The sequence below is a fragment of the Linepithema humile genome, chromosome 1 (assembly GCF_040581485.1).
Source record: "Linepithema humile isolate Giens D197 chromosome 1, Lhum_UNIL_v1.0, whole genome shotgun sequence".
Classification (NCBI taxonomy): Eukaryota; Metazoa; Arthropoda; class Insecta; order Hymenoptera; family Formicidae; genus Linepithema; species Linepithema humile.
The window spans coordinates 1,448,806-1,471,049 of NC_090128.1; the positions used below are offsets into that span (position 1 = coordinate 1,448,806).

General features: G+C 36.4%; 1 protein-coding gene across 14 annotated transcripts in view; it reads right to left on the reverse strand.

The window, feature by feature from the left end:
- The window catches only part of ome (dipeptidyl peptidase 4 omega), a 304,004-nt gene that overhangs the window by 112,458 nt on the left and 169,302 nt on the right, over window positions 1–22,244 (reverse strand). The window contains exon 1 of one of the 14 annotated variants that reach the window (XM_012370675.2): window positions 10,834–11,215. The exons of the other annotated variants lie outside the window; for them this stretch is intronic. Coding sequence (XP_012226098.1) covers window positions 10,834–10,848 — 15 coding nt within the window. The 5' untranslated portion in view covers window positions 10,849–11,215. Of the gene's footprint in view, window positions 1–10,833; window positions 11,216–22,244 lie in introns of those variants that run through there. 14 annotated transcript variants of the gene reach the window in all.

Genomic DNA, 22,244 nt, shown 5'->3' on the forward strand with positions numbered 1-22,244 from the left:
GTAATCGATGAGAGCGTCGAGATATACGAGCTGATTTACATAGTCGTCCGATGTAACTCGCTTTTTTGCCGAAGCGGATTACGCGCTCAATTAATGTTTAATGGGATCTGAGTTTATGGCGAGAAAAGCGTATTCCCAGCAACGCTGATTTATTTCCCACATTTGTATCAATCTATCCTAAATGATTAGATGGTCATTTCAGATTGTTCGCAAATTCGTGTCATACGCTACGCAGAAGCATCGTAATTATCATAATTGCGATCTATTTTTTATCTTTCTAATAATAAACGAGCAAAAAAACAATTAAAAAAACAGCAATTATTTCAATAATATCAAAATATCAATATTTTTTTAATTATAAAAAATAAAAATTAAACAATTTGATCAAATTAAGCTGCGAGAGTAAATCTGTGATAAAATATCAGATCTATTTCGGTTAATTGACATTTCTTATTGTTTAGTATTATTTAAAATATTTTCAATATTTTTTTCTCTACGTATAAGCTATTAAATTTCCTGTGCATGGATTTTTTTATTTTATAACATGTAACATGTTTATATTACTCCAGGCTTGTTTTCCTAAGTGTTCTGTTTGAGCCAAAATAATATTTTATTTCAGTTTTGAGATAAAACATGCAGAACTGGAAACAGGCCAGAACAAACCAGACCATTGCCTTAGGCTAAAGCAAAACTATCTACAATACAATAACGTGCGCAATGCACTATCTTGAAAACAATAAAAATTTCACTAAATATTTCTCAAAATATTCAGAAGCATAATATTCTGCAAAATCTTACTATAAAATCCTGTTATTGCGTACAACTGATAATTATAAAATAATCTATCAATTTTCTTGAAGCATTTACTTTTTAATTGCACGTTAATATCACGAATTAATAAATAAAAGCAGTACAATGGGAAATAATAAAAATATTGACAAACGATAAAAAAAGCAAAATAAAATATGGATATGAAAGTCTGCGAGAGTGATTTATGAACAGATGTTTGCGACGCTCAATTTCGTATTTCTAGGAGTAACCCTCGACGATATTCAATTACCGATCGAACTGCCTAGACCGTGTCAGAGAGAACTACGAGCGAAATAAGGCTTATATACTTTAGGATTGCGTCGCGGAGAAGTAATTTAGTGTACCTGACAGACGCTATAATCCCCGTAACGAAATACACGAGGAAACGAGGGAATTCCCGAAGCCAGATCGCCGAAACAGACAATCGACATACAATGTGCGCCTCTGGACTACATATGCCGGGGCGCATACACGCGTTTGGAATACGTACGTGATGCTACGTACTGACAGGAAACTGATTGTGGCCTAGAAAGCACGAAATCAGACAAGTTAGCGAACGAGTCTGGCGACGGGAATAATTTTCCGCGTGCGCGATGTGTTTTGTGCGAAAAACAAACATCTAAAATTTTGAATTGAAACAGAAAACCTGACATTTTATCTCGACGTTTCCGCTAACCAAAATTGTTTCCAAATTTCACTAGAAATAACGTCCGTCAAGTCTAGAATATTCTACGTATGAAAGCGTAAGAAACATAAGTAAGTGAAAATTGTCAATAAAAGAACGTACCTAAGACGCGTACCTAACCTCAAAATAAATATTGAGTTTGCGCGCTTGATATGTCTGCGAGCTCTGCACGGAATAATCTCTGATTAAATGCAAGAGCAAAGTTTGTCCATCATCCATATCATCATTACCTAATGGCCTATTAATCAGGGAGGACCGTTACGCTTTGCGTGAGCTACAGTGTGCAGCTTAGCATGCAGAGAACACTGAACTGTGATTCGTCCTAAAAGTACAGCCCGCAAAAAGAAAGAGAGGAAATCTCATCCGTAGTCAGAACTTATCCGAACGAATCGCGGATAAACCAACCCCGGCTCTGGCCTTTCGTATGCAGCTCCACTTTCCAGCAACGTGAATCGTGAACGGTAAAATTGAGTCGACCGTGCAGAAGATCGAAGGCATTTTTTTTTATCACGTTCCGATATACATCCGCGATATTGTGCTCCCTCGCGAATCTTTGCGCGCTTTCGCATTCCGGCTTCCATCGCGCTTGTAACTCGCATTGCAATCTCTTATCTATCGATATATGTTTCATCATCGTTCTTCTAAAGTAATTAAAAAAGGACCGAATTCAGCTAAAATATAATTATCGCGAAAAATTCAACGTCATCAATGATAAAATTTATATTTACGTCGCGAACATTGAATGTAAATCTAATTAAATCGCGACAGCGACGTATCATCGTTGACACATTACAAACATATGTCAGGCAAATAATTAATTAACAAAGTTTGTCGCATCGAGTGATTTTATTTCCTCATAAAACTGACAAATGCGTACATGCGAATGGTATTAATGCAGACATAACAAGTCGAACTCGTTGTCGACGCATTTCCACTAGAAGTCACCGAGCGAAAAGGATCATTGCGAGAAGGAGAGTAGAGGAGTTGGAAAACGGAATTGGGCCGGAAGAAAACAACCAAATTGTCATTTGTATCCGTCATTATCGTAGCTGCAGCTACTTACGGCGAATGCGCCAACATTAAGCACGTGCAGGTGCATGTTAGCGGATTTATCAGTGGTGGATAATCGATTTTCTGAGCCTAGAAAGTTAATTTATTTTTCTGAACCTATAAGTACTCTCCGCGGGATAAAGTGAAAATAACGTAATAAATCCGTAACACGTTCCAATACAATTCCGAGACTGATTATCCTTCGATATCGTTCAATTTTGAACATGCATCCCTTCTCGATAAAGTAAAAGAGTCTCTGAGGATATTTCGCAACTTGTTTTCATTATCTCAACGTAAGGATTGATGTTAATATTCTGATTAATAAAAATCAAAATCTTAAATTTTGAAACGAAACATTTTCATAACTAAAAAGATTATCGGAAAAATCACACAAAGCAAACAACAATTATCTAATAAATAAACATTTGATAAGTGAACAACATCAAATAAGTTTATGAAAATTGAAAAAATGTCTTTTTGATTAATCATTATTTAATTTCTCGTTAAATTGATCAAATTTCAAAGATGTAGAAAAGTCGGGAGGATCCATTAGACACCGCTCTCTCCACTCCTGAAATATGTATTTATAATTCGGTCGCACCGTTAAACACGTGAGATCCAATTTGGATCCACCCCAAAAATTCAATAGAGTCGTGTGCATGCGCTAGCTGTTACTCGAGAGATCGTAGTAGTATCCAATTTCTGAGCCGCCGTGAAAGAGTATCGTGTACTTCCGCGATATTATCTAGTCCCCTTTCCTCTTCACGTGCAATCCAGTAAATCCGCTATCGTATTCTTGGACTACTCGAACGAATTAAAAGCCATTGCACGGAGCATAAGATGGCGAATGGGATAAGGTATTATCTAATTGTGCCGTTCCTTAGCCCGCTAAAGACGCTGCCGACGTAATTGATGATCAATAAAGATAACTTATCTACCGCAATATTAACCCGTTGCAATAGCGTGCCGCTGCTCTGTAAGGGTTATCGTTATGGAGTAATATTCTATACGAGCGAGGCAATATGCGAGATAAATGAATTAAAGCGCCCAAAAGGTATACTTGAACCGAAAGAGAGAATATCTCATAGGAGAAAACTAAAAGAAAATTTTAAATACATTCTAAAATCACTTGTTTGAGAAACGAAACTTTTGCATCTTCCAATTTTTAATCTTTAGCGTTATATTGGAAATACAAAAATATTTTTTGTAAAAATCTTTGACGATTTTCACCAAATTTAAAGCAATTTCTCAGTTTAACATATACACATTTTCAACTTAGCGTTTATCAAATCATCTGGCTTCAGATTTATTTCGGATTCGATTTTCAATCTGAACTCGTATTGGGTTCTGCTTGCTAAAGGAGATTCGAACGCAATCTTCTCTTTCGCAATATTATCCGAAGAGGAAGTATCAGATTCGAAAAGTCAGTCACAATAAAAATAAATCGTAGACTACTTTACGGCATTAAACAAATTAGAAGATGTCTATAATTTCTAAGATTGCTTTCTCGACGATTTCTCTTCGTTATTCCTTTCACTGCGGAATAAGTTTCGCAATATATTCACGAGGATTTCGAAAAATCTTGTTACTTTTATCTTTCGAATTTCGTTTTTGTATTTCCTCTCTTTCTTTTTCAATTTCAGCGAACGCTTTCTCCTATCACCAGTGTGTACTCATTTACTTTTCTTCGATCAAATTTTATTTGCTAGCTTTGTCGAAAATACACATTTTCCTCACAAATCTAAGACATACACGATAAATACACAATGCACGATTTTCGTTATACTAAAAGAAATATGATTTCTAAATCCCTACATTTCTCTTATCGAAATTTCCTACTCGGCAAACATAACTACGCAGATAGATCCAGATAATTCGCATAACTTTATTTAACCACCGGATCAACTGTGATATATTACATTATAATATGATTGCAGATTTTTTTCTAACATTAATAATGCAGTAAAAAATAAAACAGAAATATACAAACATAAGCAGTTAAGCACATAATTAAATGACTTTTCTTCAGCCCGTTTCTTTATTATATTTTTTATAATCTGCATATAATCTGCATAAAACGTAATCTCATAATTCAAATAAAATTTATTTTAACAGTACTGTTCAGCGTATCACACATAGTTCTTTCTATGCAAGCGTTTCTCTCTTATTAGCTTTGACTAATATCGCATGTATACGTAAGAGGCAAATACGCGACAAACTTCTAATCTCTTCAGTAGTTTGTCCGCTACTGTGACAGAATGAAAGTTCAGAGACTGCGCGTGACACGAGTTAACATCAAATGTTATAAGTTTGTGCTGCATCCAACGCATACTTGTCGTTGGCATCTAAAAGATGCAGTGTTCAGACCCGCGTACTGTATTTAAGAAAACCATTGTTGCTTTAACAGAAATATCTATTGCGTTTGTCTGTGTTGTAGAATAATTTATAGAATTGCTTAAATTTCCATCATTATGTTTCAAAAAAATTCAAGAAAAATTATAGATTTATTAAATAGTAATAATTTCAGTTTTTCCTTCTCTAAGAGAATTTTTTAAAATATTGTATTTTATTAAAAAATATACGTTTATGAATATCTTCTTTGTCAAAAAATTTCTTTTATAGATGTAATTCCGTAACATTACATTTTTCAAAAAAATGTATATTATATCTGTTTTACAATCAAAAGTATCAAATAAATTACAATAGAATTATAAATTTAAATCAGAAAAAAACATTAATGATTTGAAATTATGGAAAAAATGCAGCAGCTGTTCATTAAAGTTTAATTTTGTGTGATTCTATTTTCCAATTGCGATACAAATTCCTTGTTAGCTGCATTAAAAAAATCACATACCAGATGATCGCACACAAAAGTCGACACTTCTCGAAATCTCGAAATTTCAATCGCAATTGTCAAAAGGCTATATATCGCGTGTTTACATGTTCACCGATATAAACAGTACTTCGGTTTCCGTAACGCACGCCATATAAATTCCTGTTAGAGTAGCACTCAGCTAATTGTACGCCTACTTTACGACTAAAGAGAGTGTGTGATGCAAATTACACACGAAAAGCGATATCGAAGGTTCCATTACGAATGCGTTAACAAATATCTTTAGAGTCCGTTTACCCACAATAAAAGGATTTACGGCACTTGAATTATATATAATTTCACTCAGTTCGTCTTTCGCTGCACGAAAGAACATTTATCGGCGTCGCGTGAATTTTTCATCTTCGCAACAGCGATCTTGCGTCTCCCGCCTTGTCGATTACATGCCCGATTAGTCGCCATATATATTTTGCTCCATTAAAGTGCATCGAGATGGAATTTAATATTTCACGCTAGCGTAGATCTCTGCCTGTCGTCCCGTTGTTGTTTAATAAATAATATATAATATAGAAAAATAACTCTTTTCTCAAGATTTTATTTTTTACATCTACATTTTAATTACTACCTGAGCAGAATTTCTATTTCTACGAGAAAAATAAACTAATTTATCGCGTACATTCTGAAATGTTCTTAGAAGATGTGTTTATAGAGACGTAAATTTTACACAGATATTTAACTTTCGCAAGTGATATAAGGCGAAAGTGCATTCTGATTAGACCAAGTGCGCGTACAAAAGGATGGCCTGGACGCGAATGATCTCTCCTATGCCGTAAATTTGATTTACAGGCAAGAGGCTCGACCTTCCGTTCCGCCGTATAAGCGGCAGGATGAAAGCACGAGGACAATTTTCCTCCTGGAGGATATACGCGACATAACGTCAAACCTCTTCTTTCCACTTTAGTGCGCGTCGCTGCAAAAGACCGCGCGAGGAGATATGACAGATTAAAGGTATTCTATCGAACATTCTAACGCACTGCGAAAACTTTGTAACGGAGGAGTGCAAAAATGCGAGTGTGATGTATTCGCGGAGTTTTGTAAGATTAAGTCCATTGTAAAGCACGCAACGAGTTATAAAGCTTATAGAACTTCACTAATTTGCGTTCTAAAAGTGAAATAAATATCTTGATGCGAAAACCATGTAGCCTAAAATTTTAGTGAAGTAACTTTTAGAAAGAATTCTTAAATGTACAACAAATATTTTAATATCATTATTCATTTTAGAAATAATATAAAATTATGAATATATTTTTTTTCATTTACTCGTTAATGCAAATAAGTTTTCTAAAACAATACTGCTACAAATATTTTCGAAATATGAACATTTTGTCAAAATGATAAAAAACTAAATATTTTTTCCAAGTTTATACCTGTATTTGAATTTGCAGTTTATAAGAAAAAGTCTTGATAAAGTAGTCTATTAAATAGTTAAAAGATAAAACATTTGATTTATGACAGCGAACCCTAATTTCCCGTGCTGTATAAAAAAATATATAGCATTCATAATAAGCAGCGAGATCGAGAGTATAGCGGCAATCTTCCCCTTCACTGGTTTCATGTACGCCACCACAGAGCTTCGTATGAGAAATATTGGATTAAAAGCCTCATATTGAAGATCTTACCGCACGACGCGAAACGCCAAGAGTATTCATAAGTTCCGGAAGAGAAGCACCTTATGCGAACAGCGCGCGCGCATCTGGAGATCGAAATTCGCGATATTAGATGTTCGCGTATGAAAGATAAAGTTTGACATTGCGATTCATATCTCGACGCGTATGCGGTCGCGATTGAATCGAGAACGCATCCAGGAATGCGGAATGATTACGCATCCGCGAATTCAAATAAGCGCATGCAAATTTTTCATATGCTTATAAAAAAGCAAAAAGAGTGACATAAAGATATAAAAAATAGAGAGCTCTTTCAAGTATGAAATAAATTATTATATCTTATATAAATAAAAATTAAATGCAGAACTTTTCCGGAAGTAATCCTTCGAAAATCTGAATACAGAAATTTTTTGAAAATATGACTTACTAAAACATGTAAAATTATATTTCACGATTGAATAGCATACTTTATTCATATTCTGCAAGCATAAATATACATTTATATAAAATTAATTGTGGAGTCATATCTCTTGAGGCGAAGAACTAAAGTGAGCAGAATGTTAAGCGTTCAGATTTTCCACGGAAACTTTTTAAATGTTATTAAACGAGAGTTTTAACGCACTGCACATTTCGAATGTAATCTACACTCCAAGAAAATATTTTAGAATTATTTGTTAAATATTCACGTTTTATTGATCGACAGAGCGCAAAGTTGCAAATTGCAAATTAATAAAGATCTAAAAATTCCAATAATTTTGGTGCAAATTCTTTGGCAATCTTTCCCGAATTTTGGATTTTTCGTATTTCCAGGTCGACCACAAAATGTTGACCTGCTTCACAACGAGCTTTATGCATCTTATTACGGAGCGAAAGCCTTTCACCTGATACGCGACGGAAAATTGGATCTAGCCGTAGAGGCGGCAAGAAGGACAGAGCACGCTTCGTGCAAGAAGAGTAATTGCCGAGGCAATTTAACTAACGGCGATGTTGAGTTGCCCTCGCAATATCCTGCGCTGCCGATACAAAGCGGAAACATCTCTCGAATGTCGAAAGTGTTTCTCATTTGTGCCGTTAATCCAAAGACATGAATGCCGTACAATAATAGCAAAAATATAGAATTAATTATAGAGATACGAATAACTTTAAAAATTAAAACTGATCGAATCGTAGCGTTTTCTATATATAAATATTTATATTTTTAAAAATGTGTAAATATTATAACTTTCAGCAACAACTTTTCAGTAAAATAATTGCTTAATTTTTGTCGTAATAATAATAATTAAAATAATTAAAATAGACCTAAAGAAAGTAATCAAGGTAATTAACTTAATAATCACATATCTCACAATCTAAAAGTAAACTTTTAATATTAAAATTTTTTTATATATAATCCTTCCTCTTAAAAATAAAAGAAGAAAAAAACATTTCGTATTTATTATTTGTATAACATTCTCTTTTTTAAATATTCTTTCACTCTTATTCAAAAAATTCAAAATGCATAGTTAATTATACGTTGTAGAGTCGACCAAAAACAGAGACGTAAGGTTGAGCTATAAAAACTACTTCCTTTTTACATGTATAAGCTAACAAAGGTTTCCAGTCTCTAACCAAAGCAAACGGTCATAAATCAGAATGGTCTCTTTTGTTAAAACAAATACGTGAAGCAGGAAGATTTTAATTCCGTTAATTCGCACATACGTCTCTAATTTCTTTGTTAAACAATACTATTTCTTAAAAAATGTTGCCTCGTTATGTACATACTTCTCGAGACATACATTTACATTTATATTAACAAATGACGAAACTGAATAATTTTTGTGTTTCATAAAATTAAACTGCTCTAATAATAGAGTTATTGTGCCATTATCCACGTAATTATAATTTGCGAAAGAAAATATTTAATTACAATATTAGTAACTGCATAAAAAAAGTCTCTTTATATCTTATATAATTCATACAATTAATCAAATAAAATATATTTCAAATTAAATAAAAAGAAAATTGTAAACTCTATAATTGTTTAATTATATTCTTGATCATAAATTCATAAAAATGCTTCTTAATTTTGACTCTTATAAAACATTCTTATAAAACCTTCCAATATTTAAACCAATGGTATTTTTTATGGAACAATGTATAAAAAAATGAGCGTGATAACTCGGACACGTATGCTCTGATAGAAACCGGCAAAGTTCCGCGCATCTATCGTTACATACTAGCAAATCAATCACCGACACGTCCTTCAGCAAATACTACTTCGAAAGTAAATGCCATTCGAACTAAGAGCGCCTGCTTAACATGCGAAGGATTTCTTCCAGCTTCATCAAACTTCCACGCTGCTCTTTGAACTTTGAACCTCACTGCCAGGCAAACACCGCCCCATAAATGTTCGCGAGCGTTTATGCAGTTGAGTATGAAGAAAGTTACTGGCGGCGCAATGGAAAATCCGACCGCGACTTTTCCCAATGCGCCCCTAACTTCTGCCACGCTGACCCCTGCGACTTATTTTTATCTCCGTTATTGAAGATTCGTACTACAGATCTCTAAATATTTCGAAAGCAAAAGGAAAAAGCTTTATACGAGTATATAAAGAACGGATAACGCAACACAGAACTTCGCACAAAAAGATGACAAATAGACTTTTTGCCATCTAATTAACGCCGAGTAAATACACAAAAAATATAAATTTTTATTTTAAATAAGATTTTAAAGAAATCTTGTGTGTCTAATTAAAACTTCTATGCTAATTATAATCAAACAAAAATTTTATTGATAAATTTTATTTGAGTTTAAATTAAAGTAAGAATTTTTCATACTATATATGTATGTATTTATTAATATTACAATATAAATCGACTTTTTTATATCGCAATAAAAAATTTTGAGTGCTCTATTGATAAATTTTGAATGTCCAACAAAATTTATTTTTAGATCTATCTGGCACAATTTTTAGATCTTTCAGCAAAAGTTTTTTCCGTAAATTAATTCCTTGATTACTCATTATATCGTTCAAAAGATCATTTTCTAGTTTCAAAATTCAATCGCATATGTAATACAATAAATAAATTACACAAAATAAACAGTTTTAACAAATAGATCAAGCCGCCGCAAAACGGCATGCACCGATTACGAATATGAAAACAGACTTCGTTTAATTGCAACCGCTAATTTAACATTTCACAATGATTACCCATTGTGCAATTCAACAATTCCGACATTTATTGGTATATACGAAACATATTTTCAACCAAAAACATACCAAAACACAGAGCCGCGATAACGATCGTTCATGAATCTTTGCGGAATTGCGTCACGTAAATGCGTGAGTTAAATCAAAACATCACAGCGCCGCCAGATGTATAAAGCCAGAGGGCGCAAGGTTTCATTTAATTATACTGTATGTGTCAAAATAAAAGGTGCGACACAATCGAAAAACGTCTACTTTAACATGTCAAAGCTGTAATCACTTTTCCGTAAAATGTTCGCATAAAAGTAAGGTTAACATTTTGATCGCTCGGAAATTTAATCGATAATTCTGACGTGTGCTTTGCATAACATTAAAATTCGCTTGTCGCTTGCTGATTATACGCGTAAAACGTATCGACAAGCGAAAAATTGTATACACACGGTCACAGGAATGCCTTAACACATGAATTTGCACGAGTGTGAATTTCACAAGCCAATTCAAATGTGCCTTGACTCGTTGACAAACACTCGTTCATGTGTTAAAGCATTCCTGTGCAGAAACTTGATATGTCGCGCGCAAAAAACTTTACAAAATGAGATATACTGACCGTGTATCTGAGCATCGTCCAAGTTCAGTGATCGCTTAATCCTTGATTAATCGTCACAGTCGAAATTATTTGGCACTCTCGAAACTCCATCGCATGCGAGGTACGGTGAATAAACAGCTCAAAATTAAAAGTATCTCTTACGGACACCGACGCGACGCGGCACACATCAATTATGAATGGTTAAGATTTCGGTTAATCGCGATCACTTCTGTTGATTTAATACTCACTCACTCCTCGTTCGATTCGACACTTTCGGTATACGTACTTACGTGGAATTCGCTTTTGACTGCAAAAAACATTCCGAGAACGCGGAACTAATATCACAACAGTAGCGACCGGTCGCGAGACTCCGCGGAACTGGCGTCACGTAACGTCTACGTGAGTCAAAACAAAATATGACAGCGCCACCAAGCGTGGAGAGCTGAACCTTTGCGCCCCGGTAAATATTCAAGTTTAAGTACAAAATTATGTTTATAAAGAACTTGTAAATTTCAAACTTTGATCATATCCAATTACAAATTTTAGCAATATTTCGAATTGATCAACATTTCTCTTTTAGCACGAGTAGATTTCTACGATAAAATAACAATTTCAGATAAAAAAGGCGCTCTGCCGCAAAAGGGACGGACGTCTATAAAAAGAAGTGAAAAAAAAAGTCTAGACGAAACGGTTCAATAATTCCTTTCTCTATACCACGGACTATAATGCAATCAATCAACATGTCACGTCAGTCTGGAGACTAGCCTGTCATTATGTATACATACACAAAAATTCTCTGTATTTCAGCGATTTTTAGTGTAGCTATGGCTCTACGAAATTGCACTGTACTTCAAATTTTTTTTCCTGTAACTAGATTTTGTCATAGTCATGTCATGAATTTTTATTTGAAATATTATTTTTCATGTTGTACGCACATATACCATTCATTTTGTTGATTTCGGCGAATAAAAGTTCTAAAATTGTACAAATTGTAAAATAAAAGCAATAGAAAAGTTTATAACTGATTCTTTAGTAGTATTATTTATCTCTCTCTATATATTTTTATTTATTTTATTATATTTATTCATATTAATTCTTTTTAGATTTATCTGTACTACGAAAAAAAGCAGAACGAAACTAATATAGTTTAATTTTTCAAAAAAAAAAAAAAAAAAAAAAAAAAACTTTTTTGTATAATTATTATATATTTCTTATCTTAATTATTATTAAAATAATATAGTTTTATATATATAGTTAATATAATAAAGTTTTTAAAATAATATAATTAAATATTGTGTAAGATTTTTGTTTATTTTTCTTCTTATTCAATACGTACAATCCTGGTGCCTACATTTAGAAAGATAAAACTCGACAATACTATCGATCACCGTGTGATAAAGGCTTTCCGTCAAACGAGAATTGGTGGAAACGTCCAGTATTCCTTCGTAAATCGGAATTTCAACGAATTAAGGGCATTACACACACACACGGACACACAGAAGTGATGACTTCACGCAGCTCAAAGCATAGTTGCAGCGATAGTATCAGTTTTATTGTTGCAGTAGGACTATCGGGGCACCACAATCAATGTTAAACTGACAAGAGTGTAATTTACAGAGAAACAATGAGAGTGACACGTACTCTCGTTGACAAGCGGATAACTTTACGCACGTAGACAAAAGTCCCTCGTTCTTGTCGAGTAACAAATCTCCAACAACGAATTTCAAAGAGCGCAACCCCCGACGGGCCTATAAAAAGAGACTTTATAACCGCGCAGAAGCCCATTAAAATGCACGCCTGTTCCGACGAACGCCGTGCGTTTGAGAGGCTTAGTAAATCCTCGTTTAAACTGTCGAGACTTCCATCCGATGGCATTCAAAACTGCCTCGAGATATTTAGATGTGCTAAGCCAACAAACTTTGGTACTATATAAAGATGAAGCATCGATATAAATGCAGTAAAAGCAAAGCGATTAATTTTATTAAGTTTAACTAAAAATCTTACGTTTAAAAAGTGTGCTAACTTTGAAAAAACAAGTATTAAAGCTATGTGCAGCGAAAATAGTAAGAAATCCGAATATAAATACAATTTGATGTAAACTATTTCTATTTTAATTAAGAAAATTTTGTATTGTCAAAAAAATAAACCTTTGAAATTTTGAGAAATTATACTGTATTTTAAGTAAGACGCATTTTAAATAATACTTGTGAGTTGTGCGCAAAGCCACAATTCATTTAATCCATCAAACGTTATAACGCTGAAATATTGCAATATTTTTTATTCTTTTATTCGCTCATTTAAAATTTTATTCTATAAAAAAAATATATATTCTATGAAGATATATACTTTTAGAAAGTAAATTTAAAAAGCAAAAATTATTATAAATCTTAATTAAATTATATTACGCGCACTCAATCTCTCTCATATTTCAGCTACAAGTATAATATCAGTTATTCTCTAACTTTAACTTTCTATCTACTAGTAGCTTATTTTTCTTAAGACGATCTTAAATTTAGCCTAGGTGTCCCTAAATGCCATGTGGAAGCCCTTCCCTTTCGAGAATCCCTCCGATCAAAGTGGCAACGAGTAGCAATAAAACGGCCGGCGCAACACACATTTTTATTACTCGCCGGTGCGGAAGGGGCGAGACGCAAGATTTATGAAATCGTTTGCATCGTTTTGCATAATATCACAACTCACGCACGCGTGCTGAAAGTGGCTCTTACCTCACGAGCGGATCACGACAACGACCCCGTCTAATATCGATTTAATTAAATCATTTTCAGAGCACCTTCCCACTGCTTTCCATCTCTCTCTCTCTCTCTTCTTCCCCATCATCTCGCCTCTGCTCCTCCAATTTTGCCACCTGTCTACCATCGTCCTGAGAAGAGCTTGCCGTCGAGAAATGCCGCTATCCTCGCGCGTGATTTAATTCTCCCGGGGGAATTTAATTGAGGAGCGGTGCTTCGGGGCGATACGGCGGTAAATTCGAGGGACGACCGCCTGCGGCGGTTAGCCGCGTAATATGTTAGCCGCTTAACATCATTCGCCAGCCCTTTTTCACGGATGAAAACCGCGGGCAGGATCGACGGTTAATAGGAAGTCAAGGTCGGCGGCGAGACGATAAATTATCGAGCATATGAGATGCGATCGTCAAATTCTAACTTTCCGGATAACCCAATTCTTTCATGCCTCGTAAAATTGTAAATGAGATGTTATTAGTTATGATTAATGCAGCAATCTTCTAATATGCAGAATATAAGTACATGAAAATTTTTGTATGATAAAAGACAGATAAAAAATAAGATATAGATACAAAGAGATTAATAATTTTATTATTTCTGCAACACGATTACTCAATATATTTAGTTTTAACGGAACAAGACGACGGAGTCAAGTTCATCCTCCTTTTATCATCTTTACACAACCTTATCAAAAGAGGCACAAGTGACTTTGATAAATAGCATTTCCGCCTGCTTGAAAAATTGAAATAACTTTTTATGCGACTTGGGAATACAGCAACCTCGCCGAATTTCCGGCGCGCTCGTATATCTCGCGTCACAGGACGGGTGGGTTACCTAAATTCGTGAGAAGACTCGACCCCGACTCTTACCTCCCCAAAAATAAAATCTACCTTTCGACGCATAATTCAGGAAACACTTTCGTTCTCAATGCTCTTCGACCCTTCGCCGTCAGGAATCTTCCGTCCTTACTGTAAAAAAGAATACTGTTCGCGAACGAGGACTCCACAACCGTGCGCTACGACCCGCATAATTTAACCTCAGTTAACCTATTCGTTACCGTCGACCGTCACGTGTGACCGAATACCGCGATACGAAATAATATCGATCCGCTCAACGGCAAGCAATTCAACGTTCATGCTTTAGTATTGCGGAATTTTATTCATACCGCGCGCGGAATTCCGAGGAATTCTTATTTAAATACCATCGATCGCTAATTATACCGTACACGATCTTATTGCAATATCTTTTTTTTTTTATACCTCGCGGTATTTCGCCTGGAAGCTCATATATTTTTGAGTCGATATTTGCAGTTGACAGTCGTCGTTTTAACAAGGAATGCAATATAATAATAATAGTATGACAATCAATATGTATGACAATCAATAGCCGATAAAAATTGACCAGCACGCGTATCGCATCTTTTCAAAAAATTTATTGCTGAAATTTTACCGAAATTGGGAATTACATTACTCCGTAGTAAAATCAATCAAATAGATTTAGAGGCTCGACAAATAAAATTTGCATCATATTGAATAATACTAAATATTCACAAATTTACGTACCTGCAAATGCAATCGAAAAAATATGATTTATTTTATTTAAAACTGGTGTTGTCTTTAACAGTAATCACCAATGATAAAATTGGTAGTGCATGAAAAGTGACTCACCGATTGCGTAATGATTGATATAATCCTAACGCGATTGACACTTACCTGCAACAGAAAAAAGAATAGAGTTAGTACAAACTTCTTATCAGTGATGAATTGCAGTTATAAATTTCTAATAAATAACATATTGTATCGACAAGTTACTGTTAGGTAGTTGAACTCAATTACACAATAAATAACAGTCATATAATAAAATGTGGTAATAAAAGCAAATAAACATAATAAAGTGCTCGCCATGGATATGTCAACTAAGAATGATTGTCGAGCGATCGGTCAAACAAGCAAACTTTCTGACCAAAATTACGATTGCATAGACACAGCGCAGAAAGATGAAGCACAATTGAATAAGACTGATGAGCGGTTGTACAAAGTCCAAACTTGATTTAACTTGACATTTTATCTGATTGTTTTTCTCTGATATTTGTTAACACCTTAATTTTGTACATCAAAAATTCACGCTTTTCAAGATATGTTATCTATAGATTATTATTATTTTATTCTACATCTTCCCCTAAACATTACTATATATATACTATATATTACTATATAACTATATATCACACACGTCTATCTTAAATATTATCAATGCCTATTAATTAATCAAAAATTATGCAAAACAAATTTTGTTAATTATCATAAATCTGGAAAAGTGACGAATATAAATTTTGCTTTTGCATTTCACAGATCGTGTCATTCTTTCGACAGTTATAATATCAATTATCTTCCGGTTGTCTAATCTGAGGTTTCTGAAAATATTTTAATGAACACGACGACAGATACGCAATTGCATCCGCGAAACAGTTCATGCCGAATTCATCTACGCCGAGAAGTGGCGTAATCTATTTTGGCGCGCGGTAATGGAATCATTTCCGCTCCAATAAATTTCACTCTGGCAAACTAAACTCGTCCCTCACTGCCGTCTCTTCCCTCTTCATTCGCATGTTGTATCTTTGCACCTGAATCTGTACATGTACGCGTGTTACCGGAGAGGTGCGTCTTCGCTGTGAGAACGCTACGCAAGAGATACAACTGTGTTCAACTGTATTATGCTATAACGATGAAACGACAATCACTGTCTGAAGTTCGAGAAAACCATGGTGTTCATACGATGGCTTCCACTATGTCATCATATAACTTCAAGACTTCGAGTATCAAGATTAGTTGAAGGAAAAATCTATTATACTAGTTAATTTTAAAAGATCTATAATAAAATACTTGAAAAATAATTATACTTTTTTCGCAATTATAATAATCCAAGAGTTCCAATTGTTGATTTTAATTAAAATTATGCAAATCCGAAATGTTCGTTTTTAAGTTAAAATCGTATTTATTTTACTTTAACTATGACTTGGCCACTTATTAAGTCCTTCTTCGTTCCTAGAAATATATATTTTCGTGTATAAGCATTTGTTTTTATACGTATTCTCTACGAATAGTTATCGTTATCATTGTCGTTAAGACCTCAATTTCATAAAACGTTCAACGACTTAATGGTTTTTCGACAGTTAAGATCTTACCGAGATGAGATTCCTCGCTGTGAAAGAACACCTTTTTTTCCCACAGTGGCAACGACGTCGTAACCTTTGTTTTTCTTAAGCGCATTCCAGGCTTATCGCGCGGAACGCTTCTCATTTGAAGAAGTTACAAAAGCGTTATTTTACGTATCCGCCAATTTTCCGAATGTCCACGATCAGAAAAGAAATAAGAATTACTGAAATGAATTGAAACTAAATGGTGTCGTAACATTACTAAAGATCTTTTAGGTTCTTCGTGCTTAACACATTTCTTTTAGATAGACTTGCAGAAAAAAATTTGGTTGAACCACTTAATAAAATCGTCATAAAATTATCCATTATTTTATAACTTGATAATTTAATCTCTCTAATTGTAAGTATTAAAAGTGAAATCATTCGCTCAAATCTTACAAGTAGGCACTATTCGATTCGATTATTCAATTTTACTAAAATATTGAGGCAGAAAAAATTAAAATACTTTAAACGCAAGAAACCATTCTTTGATTTTACAAATCAAGCGATTCTAAATAATTTTAATTATACCGCTTAATTTTTTTATATAATAAACCAGCATATCTGTAAAAATGTAAGCCATCGATAAAAACAAATTTAAATCTTTCGTATTCTATTTTGCGCTTTTAGAGATTCGATGAAAGAATCTTGTCGCGTGTATTTATTAACAATACTATATCACGGAGTATCATTAAGAGATTATTTGTCTATGAACTCGCGCGTCTCGCATCTGCACGAAACCAATAACTCCATGCAACCGCTGCGAAATTACTCAGGACGAAAATCCGGTATTCCAAGCTGCGCTTAAGATGGAATCCCCAGTTAACCTGTGCGCCTCGAGATCCAGATCTAAATCTGGTGTAGAGTCTATCCCGAACTAAGACTAGACTTAGACGCGGGATTTCACGGGACATAATCTGAAAAGCTCCGTAGCTCATAACCCATGCTCTCTGAACCCGTGGATCGGTGCGGCGTGCTGAACACACGTCGGCATGCCTATCCTGCAGGCAATTGCGTCGTTCTACATGACAGTCGAATGACGCTCGCGCACATGACAGTCATTCTAAACGCGAGTGCCTTTCGTGCGCTACCTTAAGACGCGCTGGCTTAAGTTTTGCCTGAAATGCGAGAAACGTCTCGCTCTTATTATAATGAAATATGAAATTACGCTTATGCGTCGTAGACACCAAATTACTGAGCGGAAGAAACCATTCACCGCAGTCAAATTGGCAATTGTAGGAATTCATAGAGTGATATGCAATTGCAATATTTAATCAAAACTGTGAAGTATATTTTTTAGAATATCGAAATATTTGTATCTATATTTTATCTGTTGATTAAAACACGCGGACATGAACGTCTCTTGTTTCGAAATTGAATTTCTAGCTTATTGAGCGTGAATTTCGATCAAATTTGCGTGATTTAACACGGTAAATCGACTAAGTTAAATATTTAACCATTTAATCACCATGTCTTTCCAAATAACTGCTTGAATTAACCGTAGAATTACAATTTCTTGGGAAATTAGTTACACAGAACAGCGGTAAGCCATTTCAGCGTAAAAGCCCGTATTTCCTAAAATATTGCGTACCTTCATATCACACAATAGATGGACTCACAGCGATGCGTTTTGTCCGAGAAACAATCTCGACATAATTCATTATACAATTCGCTCGGCTCGCAGTCACCGCTCGCCTTTGTGCAGCAAGTTGAGCGAGAGTTCACCGCCCGAGTTTGCACCCAAAATCAGCAAACTCTCTCATCAACTGGGAGGCGTTCATTAAAACCGTAAACGTTCGGCGGCGCATCCTCCGATGCGGCAGCCACTGCGCGGTTTTCGTTTAATCGAATATTCGCGTGATCAGGGGGGAGCGATATGTAACACGATCGCGTGTCGACTACAACACGGACTACAGCCTTTTTCGAGTAAAGCTGCAATTAACAGATCTGATTGAGCAATCTGAAAGAATAAAGCTACCCGAGCTGCAACGATGAACGCAGCGGTCGTCGATTGCCTCTATTATTCAGCGGCAGCGCCCGGAGGTGCTTTCAATCTAGATATTTGTTAATCGAAACGTTGCGGGACAATTAATTAATTTGCGGAGTCTCCAGGCAAATTAATTAAATATCGAGCGCATTTCGAGAAGTGCGCATTTGTGCTGAAAAAAACATAAATTCCGTTTTATCGTAAATCTTGATGGCAGTATATTACACTTATTCTTTCGCTGGATGATTTCTATTTTTGATAATAATGATTGATGGAGTAGAGCGCCATCAAGGACCGCCAAGTTGCTTCATGCGGTCGCGACAAACGTCGAGAGAACTTGCTTGACCGCACTGTGACGCCCGTAGGAAATTACAGGACCGTACCTGTCAGTGGTTAACGCGATTACAGTCGTCTTCGTAAAGACGAATGTTCCTTTTACGCCGAGGTCCGCCACCTGGTCTTAAGTGCATCCGCGCGTTAACGTCCACATGACTTTATCCCGCAGAACAGAAGTATCAGCCAGTTGGCCGACGGATATTGCACTCTCGCAACAGTAGCCCACTCTAGATTGAAATATTTCCGCAGGACTATCACACTACTGTTGTTTTATTTTTCTGTTTTTATTTTTAACCACACAAGTACATATTAATTGATATCTCTCTCTCTCTCTCTCTCTCTCTCTCTCTCTCTCTCTCTCTCTCTCTCTCTCTCTCTCTCTCTCTCTCTCTCTCTCTCTCTCTCTCTCTCTCTCTCTCTCTCTCTCTCTCTCTCTCTCTCTCTCTCTCTCTCTCTCTCTCTCTCTCTCTCTCTCTCTCTCTCTCTCTCTCTCTCTCTCTCTCTCTCTCTCTCTCTCTCTCTCTCTCTCTCTCTCTCTCTCTCTCTCTCTCTCTCTCTCTCTCTCTCTCTCTCTCTCTCTCTCTCTCTCTCTCTCTCTCTCTCTCTCTCTCTCTCTCTCTCTCTCTCTCTCTCTCTCTCTCTCTCTCTCTCTCTCTCTCTCTCTCTCTCTCTCTCTCTCTCTCTCTCTCTCTCTCTCTCTCTCTCTCTCTCTCTCTCTCTCTCTCTCTCTCTCTCTCTCTCTCTCTCTCTCTCTCTCTCTCTCTCTCTCTCTCTCTCTCTCTCTCTCTCTCTCTCTCTCTCTCTCTCTCTCTCTCTCTCTCTCTCTCTCTCTCTCTCTCTCTCTCTCTCTCTCTCTCTCTCTCTCTCTCTCTCTCTCTCTCTCTCTCTCTCTCTCTCTCTCTCTCTCTCTCTCTCTCTCTCTCTCTCTCTCTCTCTCTCTCTCTCTCTCTCTCTCTCTCTCTCTCTCTCTCTCTCTCTCTCTCTCTCTCTCTCTCTCTCTCTCTCTCTCTCTCTCTCTCTCTCTCTCTCTCTCTCTCTCTCTCTCTCTCTCTCTCTCTCTCTCTCTCTCTCTCTCTCTCTCTCTCTCTCTCTCTCTCTCTCTCTCTCTCTCTCTCTCTCTCTCTCTCTCTCTCTCTCTCTCTCTCTCTCTCTCTCTCTCTCTCTCTCTCTCTCTCTCTCTCTCTCTCTCTCTCTCTCTCTCTCTCTCTCTCTCTCTCTCTCTCTCTCTCTCTCTCTCTCTCTCTCTCTCTCTCTCTCTCTCTCTCTCTCTCTCTCTCTCTCTCTCTCTCTCTCTCTCTCTCTCTCTCTCTCTCTCTCTCTCTCTCTCTCTCTCTCTCTCTCTCTCTCTCTCTCTCTCTCTCTCTCTCTCTCTCTCTCTCTCTCTCTCTCTCTCTCTCTCTCTCTCTCTCTCTCTCTCTCTCTCTCTCTCTCTCTCTCTCTCTCTCTCTCTCTCTCTCTCTCTCTCTCTCTCTCTCTCTCTCTCTCTCTCTCTCTCTCTCTCTCTCTCTCTCTCTCTCTCTCTCTCTCTCTCTCTCTCTCTCTCTCTCTCTCTCTCTCTCTCTCTCTCTCTCTCTCTCTCTCTCTCTCTCTCTCTCTCTCTCTCTCTCTCTCTCTCTCTCTCTCTCTCTCTCTCTCTCTCTCTCTCTCTCTCTCTCTCTCTCTCTCTCTCTCTCTCTCTCTCTCTCTCTCTCTCTCTCTCTCTCTCTCTCTCTCTCTCTCTCTCTCTCTCTCTCTCTCTCTCTCTCTCTCTCTCTCTCTCTCTCTCTCTCTCTCTCTCTCTCTCTCTCTCTCTCTCTCTCTCTCTCTCTCTCTCTCTCTCTCTCTCTCTCTCTCTCTCTCTCTCTCTCTCTCTCTCTCTCTCTCTCTCTCTCTCTCTCTCTCTCTCTCTCTCTCTCTCTCTCTCTCTCTCTCTCTCTCTCTCTCTCTCTCTCTCTCTCTCTCTCTCTCTCTCTCTCTCTCTCTCTCTCTCTCTCTCTCTCTCTCTCTCTCTCTCTCTCTCTCTCTCTCTCTCTCTCTCTCTCTCTCTCTCTCTCTCTCTCTCTCTCTCTCTCTCTCTCTCTCTCTCTCTCTCTCTCTCTCTCTCTCTCTCTCTCTCTCTCTCTCTCTCTCTCTCTCTCTCTCTCTCTCTCTCTCTCTCTCTCTCTCTCTCTCTCTCTCTAGTCGTTTTCCCCATTATTGGGGTCGTGACCTTCCGCGATACGGATGACTAGTTCCCTCAATCGATCATAATCTTCTGCTTCTCTTATGGTTCCCGCAGAATGATGTTCCAGAGGCCTCCTTCCGTCTGGTTAGTCCACGTGTAGGCGACCGTCCCCTAGTCCTACGTTGTTAATTGATATACTTAACTGCTAATTGAAAAGCTAGACGCGCCACAATGATGCGCAATCATATCCTTCATTTTCCTTCAATTTTTAAAGATATTAATATAATTGAATATTTTCCTCACTGCAATTGCATTTTATCTTCAATATATTTATTTAAGTAATAAATTTATGATTTGTTTCTATAGTTTTATCATTAAAGGTAAAAACAATCTATATAGTGTTTTCGAACTATGTGTTTCTGATTTTACGGAAAAATATGGAAAGCAAAGACATGAAAGTCGCACAGTCGCAGCGTTCGTATTTTATTTCGTTCTGAGGAGAATTACGAGCGGCGAGCTGGTCGTCGCGGCGGAGTCGCATCGACGGCGTTGAGCTTTTCGTACGGGATTCGCAGAACGAAAACGCATTGCGCTACCATTTTTATTCGGGCGTTCCGCTTTGGCTTGGAACGACGACACGTGTAAACGCGAATTTAAAGGCTGTTACGCGGGCGAGTGCGGACCATGATGAAGTACAGTGAAATCCGTGTCCGTGTTCAATTTGTTAGCGAAACTTGTGCAGAAATTCAGTCGGCGGCTGGAAACGAACATGACTGATATTTTTTAATACTTCGATTTGAAAAACTTTTATTTTGCTTTGCCAGGCTGATCCAGGCATTCAACGTCGAAAGTTAGTCAGAAATAATTAATCAAAATCAACATGTTACATATCTCAAAAATTTTGAGCTTTTTTTAATATTTCTTAGAAAAAGAATGGCTTTTGAACGCTTCTAGTTGAAAGTAGCTGGTTTTGAAAGTAGAGTGGTTGGAACATACGACGTTGATAGCGCACATTTATCCGCCTTTTCC